Genomic DNA, 8,800 nt, shown 5'->3' with positions numbered 1-8,800 from the left:
CGCGAGTTGTTAGAAACTAAATGCAGGAATGCATTCTGTACTTTTGGTTTAAACTGTGTGTTTCCGAAGGATATCAAATCTGAGAACACACACCAAATTACGCATAAACAGAAATAATGATGAGTGTATCACAATGATAGAAATAGAATAATTTTTAATAGAGTGGTTGAGATTGAGAATGGTGAAGCAAAGGAGTACCAAGTATCACATTTCACATAAATAAAAAGTGAGGAAGTTGGCGTGTAATAAACATGGTTGGTGTTTCTGATTATACAATTTTTGTACTGTGCTGACAGGGAAGATATGGAACAGCCTTTTCGATGTATATAATTAACTGTGAAAAATCACATTCTTTTTTCCTATAATCTGTTTTCTGTTCAAAAGCCTTTTTTCTTTAAATGCACATAAAATAAACATTTCATCTTTAACAGTTAACATTAGTTACAAAATTAGTTTTTATCCTTAAAAGTTATACTTAAATTTATATACAAATATTTTATTTTCTTTCATTAAGGTAATTCAATAAACATTAATTTTTATCAATAATATTATAATAAAATAAATATTTAACAAAATATTATCTTTGATCTTATTTATAAAAAATACTTAATTTATCAATATTAACAAAAAATAGTCTCTATTATAAAAATAAATATAATACTAATTAATGTTTTACATATTAAATAAATAAATACATATATTTGAGTATTTTTTTAATATAAATTTTTAATAAATAAAATCTTAAAAAATTTAATAATTAATATACTTTTAAAAATATTAACTATTTTTTAAAACTAAAATAAAAAATAAGTTTTATTAATATATTTTTTCAATACAGAAATACATTTATAAATAAATGTTAATTATAGAATAACAAATATATTTTAATCTTTTATTTGTAAATAAATTTTTTCTTTCTGTTAATTACAGAAAGTGTTTTTCTCTTTTTTTCTTTGCTAGTTGTTATTGTTATTATCTCTCATAAAAACACTTTCTGTTCCCTCTCTCTTACAATTTCTTCACTGACAAAGGAATACCTGCACACTTCCTCACGCACGCACGCATACTCAAACCCCACTCCCTCGTACATCACCCTCTCTTTCTCTCTCTAGCTATGTGGATCATGATAAGGACCCTGTCAGAGGGTAGAGAGAGATATCAGAAGAGGATAGTGCAGAGAAAACACAGAGATTTTTCCAGCCATATCATACCTTATTATTTCACCTTTTTCTCTCTGCCACTCGATTCATCAAATCCCCATGAAACCCCTTATAAACCACCCTTCAACTCCAATCCCAAACCTATACCAAAAGCCACACTCACCAAAGTGAAAAAAATAAAGTGATAACCCAACTCATAAAACCCTCTTTCACTATTTTGCTTCTGCTGTTCCCCTTGCCATGGCTCTCTTTTCCTATATATAATGAAAGCCACCAAGGATTAGATTAAAACTTAAGATTCTCCTTCTCCTTTCAAAAACTATTCACTCTTCTTGCAAGTGATTCTTCTTCCTTCTCAGATGGACAACTACTACCCCCACTTGGACAACACTGAGGCTCATTTGCCACCTGGTTTTCGATTCCACCCCACGGATGAGGAACTCATCACCTACTACCTTCTCAAGAAGGTTCTAGACAGCACCTTCACTGGTAGAGCCATAGCTGATGTTGACCTTAACAAGTGTGAGCCATGGGAGCTCCCTGGTAAACACCCTTTATTTCTATGTTTTTCATTTTTACTTAGTACATTTCATTGTAAAGGTTGAATTTTCTAACCTTGCGGTGGTTGTTGGCAGAGAAAGCGAAGATGGGTGAGAAAGAGTGGTACTTCTTCAGCTTACGCGACAGAAAGTACCCAACTGGGTTAAGAACCAATAGGGCTACTGAAGCTGGTTACTGGAAAGCCACTGGGAAAGATAGAGAGATTTACAGCTCCAAGACATGTTCTCTTGTGGGCATGAAGAAAACCCTTGTTTTCTACCGTGGTAGAGCACCCAAAGGAGAGAAAAGCAACTGGGTCATGCATGAGTATCGCCTTGAAGGCAAATTTGCGTACCACTACCTCTCTAGGAACTCCAAGGTCAGTACTTTGGTCTTCCTCTAATTCATGTGTAGCATAGTTGCATTACTCTAGCGTGTACTTTTGTTCTGATGATGAGCCGCATTATTCTTGAAATTTGTAGTTTCATAACTTGAGCTAGGTGGAATCTGGCTTCCATTTTAGCATTGTGTAATTGTTTCGTTTATCAATGTTGATCATTTTTCTCTCTGTTGTCTTTTAAGTTTTGATTCTTGATTTAAATTTTGTACTTTAATATCGTAATGGCAGGATAGTTCTGTTCCCCTTGGATTTGTGTTCTCTTATTGAATTGTGAACGGTTATTACCCAACGGTGTATGGCAATGTTTCTTAATTTAGTTTTCGTGAATACATGTGTTTGCATGGGAACTACAAATTCAATATGGTGATTACAACCGAAATGGTACTGAGCTTCTAGCATTAATGCAACTGTTCCATTTTGCATAGTGTTCACATCAACTATCTCTTTTTTCCATAATGCTGTTTAGAAGCAGACGCTTCTAACGGCTTTTTAACACAGCTTTTCGTAACAAAAACACTTTTAGAACAGTTATATTGCATGCTTATTATTCTATTTGTTTTGTGCACTTAACTGACCTGAAAATGGTTGTGATCTGATGAAGGATGAGTGGGTCATATCTCGTGTGTTCCAGAAGAGTAACACAGGAAATGGAGGCTCCAGCGTGTCTGTTACAAGCGGTTCAAAGAAGACAAGAATTAACAGCACCACTAACTCTACAAACATGAGTCTTTGCCCTGAACCAAGTTCTCCTTCTTCTGTTTATCTTCCACCATTGCTAGATTCTTCTCCTTACCCCAACACCACAAACTTCAACGACCGTCACAACTGTTCCTATGACAGCACCACTCAAAGAGAGCACGTGTCCTGTTTCTCCACAGTTTCTTCAGCTTCAGCTGCTGTTTCTAACAACGCCTTCAATAATGCAAGCTTTGACCTTACTACTCAGCACCTCACTAGTGACCCTTTTGCTAGGTTCCAGAGAAACGTTGGTGTCTCAGCTTTCCCAAGCTTGAGATCACTGCAAGATAACCTTCAGCTTCCGTTCTTTTTCTCCCCGGCGGCGCAGCCTTTCTCAGGCGGGGGTTCCGGTGACTTTCCTGGTTGGCCTTTGCCGGAGGAACAAAGGGTGGCTGAAGTTGGATCCAACGTGGCATTGGGGTCTTCGGAGCTTGATTGCATGTGGGGTTACTGATATTTGTTTGACCTTATTAAGCGTTGTGTAATGTTCCCGTTATTGGGCTCGAACTTGGCTTAGCTTTGTGTTTTATGCTAATTAGTATTTATATTACTAGTGCTAGTCGTTGCTAGGGTAGTTTGGAGTTTGAGTGTAGTTGTAACTGCAATATGTTGAGTTTCGTAAATGAACCAACAATGGATTTATGTGTCTTCAGAAAATATTTGTATTCTCTTACGTGTTGGAATTTAATGCATAATGCGTATTTAATATCAAGGTATCAGTGTTGGATCCTGTTTGGTAGAATAGATACGATGGCAGCATAGTAACATTGTGTTAGGGTGTGTGGGGGCTGATAAGTAGGTAGGAGTTTATTTGATTATATTGATTTGCCTTTATGGGACAGATTCATGTTTTTCATTAATGGATGATCTGAAGTGGAATTAACATCGGCAAGAAATTGCTTTGACGGAATCTTGCATGAACCTTAGCTATTATGTCACTTCTGTAATAAAATTCTTGTACCTATATTTGGATGTGCATCTATGTTGCGTATTTGGATTAATTTATTTTGTTTCCTTTTTACGTAATGGTTTTGTTAGTTTATTTCATACCAACGGCGGCAAATGGTTCACATCGTACTGAAGGGCATTTATGTTTCCCTTAACATCTTTCACACTCGTTGGTTTTCGGATTTAGAAAAATTACTAAAGATGAATGGGATATAACTTCAAGTTTAGATTCTAATTAATGTAATTACGAAATGTTAGATGACATTTAGTTGTACACGATATTAGTTTATAAATTGATTTCTATATTTTAAAAACTTATGTTTTGTTTTTTATATAAATATTTTGCAGAATTTTAATCTTTTGATATATGAATATTTTAATCGATTATGATAATATAAGATATTATACTTAAATTTATCTCTAAAATACTTGTTTTTTTATTAATAAAAATATTTACTTAATTTTATATTTTTATTTTTTATAAAAATATTAATAAAATATCAATGTTAACATTTTTATTATAATTTTTAAATTCAAAATTATCTTAATTCATAAAAAATATTTAAATATATCTAATTTTTTTAATCATAGAAAAAAATATTTTTGTATATAAATTATTCTTAATGTTTTATTAATTATGATTATAATATTTTCGATTGACATGTGTGTATTAATCAAGTTTATACGTTTCATAATTTTTTTATTCAATACTTCATTTTAAACTTTCTGTAAAGTCTATTAATTTTTTTAATCGTTGGTTAAAATATATATTTTGATGTTTATAATTAATACCTATTTTTGAATTAGTACTTGTACAAATAATTTATTATATTTTAAACTCTATTATTAATGACAAACATTAAGACGTAAATAATAAAGATAAAAGCATAAGAAAATATTTATATAAAGATTAGAGTGTATCTTTTAAGTATATTAATTAATTATGAAGACTAAATATATAATTTAACTAAGAATATATTGTTTTGGTTTTTTATTTGTTAATTTTTAAATTTGTTTGGTTAGAAATTTAATATGATAATAATCATTATATTTTTTTATGTGTTTTCTCTTATTTAACTTTTAAATGTTTTATACGAATATAAATGAAAAAAATAGATGTTATGTATTAGAAAGTTTTCAACTTTTCTTTAGCTTCTTTTTAAGTTTTTATTTTCACTCATTTGACACATGAAGTGAGAAAATATTATTTTTTATTATCATCACGGATGGTTGGTCGTTTGAGTTATTTTTATACCAGTGATTATCCAGTACTGTACTGAAGTTGACGTACACATGCGCAAATGTGGTAGCTGCAAATGGTCTTGAATCACCACACAATTCCTTCAATAACTACATGCTTATAACATAACGCCTAGTAGTTCTTGCTAATCAAAGTTTTGATTATTGGGTTTTAGTAAATGCTTTTGTTTTTTCATCAGTAATCGAAAAATTAAAGAAAATTTGTTAATATCAAATTTCAAAACTATTTCTAGGTAGGTAGTTAAATGTAATATAATTGAATAAAATTTCATTTTTTTTTGCAATGAAAAATTAAAATAATAATATTTTTTTTTGGGAAATTTTTTCATTTGTATGAACTTAAAATTATCCTTAAAGGCACTGATGTTAATAAAACCAAATCATGAAATAATTTTATCCTCTCGATAAAGTGATTAGATCAATGATCTCTAGATTAAATTTATTTCTTCTAGTCTAGGCTCAACTTCTTATAGTTGATGTAAAAGCTTCTGCATTGACTACATAGAAGTATATTTTTCTGGCGGTTTTAGAGCAACATAGTTATAATTGGAGTTCATGATATATGTGGATTTGATTATAAAAATTACTAATAATATTCTCTTTTAAATATATTTTTAACACATTTTTTATGATAAATGGGCAGGCCCTGGATCTCATAAATAGTCTTTGATTTATGTTTTATTGTGTTTTTTTAGTCATGAGTTTCCTTTATATTGAATGGTTGCAACCCACGTGAAAAAGAAACAAGAATGGACCAAAGAAAAGATCAATGAGCGTTAGGGTTTGCTGAAAACCAAGATCTTATGGATTTTACTGCAATGCTATTTTCTAGTTTTTTTTTTTTCTGTGTATATCTGAAAAATCTTTTGGATTTCAACCAGTAATTGGCTCGTTTGTGTATCATGCTCAAATGTTTTATTATTATTTGAAAACTTAATGAAGAAGTAACAATTCTTAATTTCCTTTTCAATTTAACTCCTCTAAAGTAAGAAAATATATAAAGTGAAAAGGTAAAAATTAATTTACTATTTATTTAAAGTAAATTATGTTTACAAAATAATTTAATTCAAACAATGATAAAAAAAAATCTCACTTTCTCAGTTGATGCAACTTTTCATCAGCTAAATCCTTTAGTTATCCTAACAATTAGTTTTTGGAGTTGTGAATATGTGTCCATGAATTATTATTGAGGTGAGAGTTTGCAAAGTGATATTCCTTGAACAATCTATATCAATCAATTTTCAGACATATAAAAAGCACAACTTAATTCATTTCATAAATATATAAAAAATAATGATATAAAAGTTAAAGATCACCATGCCATGTTTAATTAAATCTTTCAAACCGTGGTCTACATCTAGTCATGAATAAGTGAAAATGTTCTGAATCGTTGTATTAGTAATTAGCCATATTAATTTATTCATCTTAACAGTAATTTTGGGACAATCCAAAACTTTTGATTTAAGAAATTAAATTCAAAATGGTTTATGGAAATAAGATGAAGTTACTTCTTAAATCTAATTAATGTCAGTGAAGGCATTCGATACACAGCTATTAGAAGAGAGAACCAAAACAAAACTAGACCACACCTCATAGGATAAGGAACAGGTGAAGAAAAAGTGAGTGACATCTCCTTGATTGTTGTCGTAGAACGTACAATATGTCCCCTGAATACCGGCGATGATATTTCTTCGGAATAGATTCATTTTTGTGGGGTAAGCAATACAGGGGCGTCTTTAGCAAATTTCGAAAACAAATTTTTTTAGTTTTCTGAAATAAATTTGAATATATGTTTTTAAAATTTCAAATAATCTCTAGCAAATATTCCAATTGTACAAATTTTTTCTTAAATTCCATGTATATTCTACAACAGTCAATTTTGTTTAAAAGTAGATAAGATTGTTATGAATAGTAATTTTTAAAAAATATTTAATATAATTATATTTATTTGAACTCAAAGCTATATTATGTTGGAACAATTTTTGTCATTTGATCAACGTGCATGTTTGGTGGATTATATGTTATTTTTTTAAAGTGTTATTAGTATAATTTATCAATTAAAATTTAATTTGATAAAAAACTAAATTCCAAAATTTTGTATATTATAAAGGTAAAATTATAATTTTGATTAATAAATAAAATTTAACTAAAATAATATATATGTATTTTTTACTATTATGAAAGTTTTAGAAACAGGCACTTTAACATTGGTGACAGTAAAATTTAGTTACTGTACAAGAAACCTATAAAGTGAGTTAATTTTGAAAGCAACAAGTGATTTTAATGTAATTTAAAATAGATACAATCTCAAATAATTAAAATGGAAAGGAGAATGTCCAGCTTGTGATAAATCATAGGCAAGCCTGAAGAAGGAGAAATGATTCTCATAAATTGTGTTGTTACATTTAATTTAATGGGTGGTTGTAGAGGGTGAGGAGGTACAAAGGGATGGTCTCTGAGGAGTGTTGATTCATTTCACGTGGGGATTCTGAGTCTAGTGTTTTAGACTGACTTGGTGAGTGAGTACTATGGTCTATAGCTATACCGTCCTATTTGTGGGAGGGACAAATTTAATGCTCTTCCTGTTAACTTTGTAACTTTTATTTACTTCTCTTGGTTGAGCTTTAGAGCAGGTAGAGTGCAGGGGACCCCTAAAAAGCTAACAACATCAGCAACCCTTCTTCCATCCATTCAAACTTGAATCTTTACCCTGGCCCCCTCCCTATTCTCCTTCTGTCACACCTCAGCCATCAAATTATTGCAAATATGCTCAACCCAGCTATTAGCATGGATATGGAAACTTGCATCAAAACCCACTTTCAAATTATGTTAGGGAGGAAGAAGATATATATGTCATTGCCATAACTTATCGTGTCCCTAACTGTTTCATTGTTGGTAATCACTGAGTAAAAATAGGAAAGCAATTGCTAATGAGGAATTAATCAATAATTTTAGTATACTTTCATTTTTTTTTTTACATTTTCAACCAATTAGAATACATGCAAGGATGATTTTTATATCAATTATTATTATAAAAATTAATGATTCTACTTATATGATAATTTGTATTGGATGACAGTAAATTAAATTATATTTTAAAAGTACTGATTAAAAGATTTAAAAGTTTTTATTCAAGATCATTCCTCTATTTTTATTTATCTATCTATTTATTTATTCATGTAAAAGTTGAAAACGATATTAATATTCTTTTGATTATATAAAATATTTATACTATTTGAGTAATTAAGTTTTTTAGTTTGTGCATTTTTTTTCTAAACAAATAAATAAGAACGAAATAATATTATTAATGTACTTGTAATTTATAATATAGTAGAATATGATTTTTAATGTCCTTTTTTTTTTCTTTCAAATTTGTTAACTAACAAAAGAAGTTGGTGGAGGGAAGCAAGACAACTTTTGTATATGATAGATCATAAACTCAAACCCTCGTTGAAATAAGATAAATATAAGTTGTTTGTAAAGCTTGATGACCTCTATACATTGAGACGAGGCACCACAAGGGTATGATTATTTTTTGTTTTATTTTCACTTTACTCTAAGCCACTACCTAACATCACACACTCCCGGCAGAGAGAAGGGTTTCAGATTATATGCAGTTGATATTCATTTATTCTTATAATAAAATGATATGAATCTAATTTAAGGAAAGTATATATTAAACATGGATTTTGGTGTTACATAACATTCATATTAATACTCCAAAGCATATATAACACAATTTATTATATCCCAT

The 8,800-nt window shown here is 29.7% G+C and overlaps 1 protein-coding gene across 1 annotated transcript; it reads left to right on the top strand.

Annotated features, from left to right (window-relative positions):
* Nucleotides 1–1,519: 1,519 nt before the first annotated feature.
* LOC113856166 (protein CUP-SHAPED COTYLEDON 2-like) lies at nt 1,520–3,292 on the top strand. The gene is made up of 3 exons (XM_027487878.1): nt 1,520–1,703; nt 1,796–2,079; nt 2,702–3,292. Exons 1-3 carry the CDS (start codon nt 1,520–1,522, stop codon nt 3,290–3,292), a joined length of 1,059 nt encoding a protein of 352 aa, XP_027343679.1.
* The last annotated feature ends 5,508 nt before the right edge of the window (nt 3,293–8,800 follow it).

The sequence above is a fragment of the Abrus precatorius genome, unplaced genomic scaffold (assembly GCF_003935025.1).
Source record: "Abrus precatorius isolate BTA unplaced genomic scaffold, Abrus_2018 Scaffold11, whole genome shotgun sequence".
Taxonomy (NCBI): Eukaryota; Viridiplantae; Streptophyta; class Magnoliopsida; order Fabales; family Fabaceae; genus Abrus; species Abrus precatorius.
The sequence above is the reverse complement of the archived record's forward strand: the minus strand, read 5'-3'. Positions and strand labels throughout refer to the sequence as shown.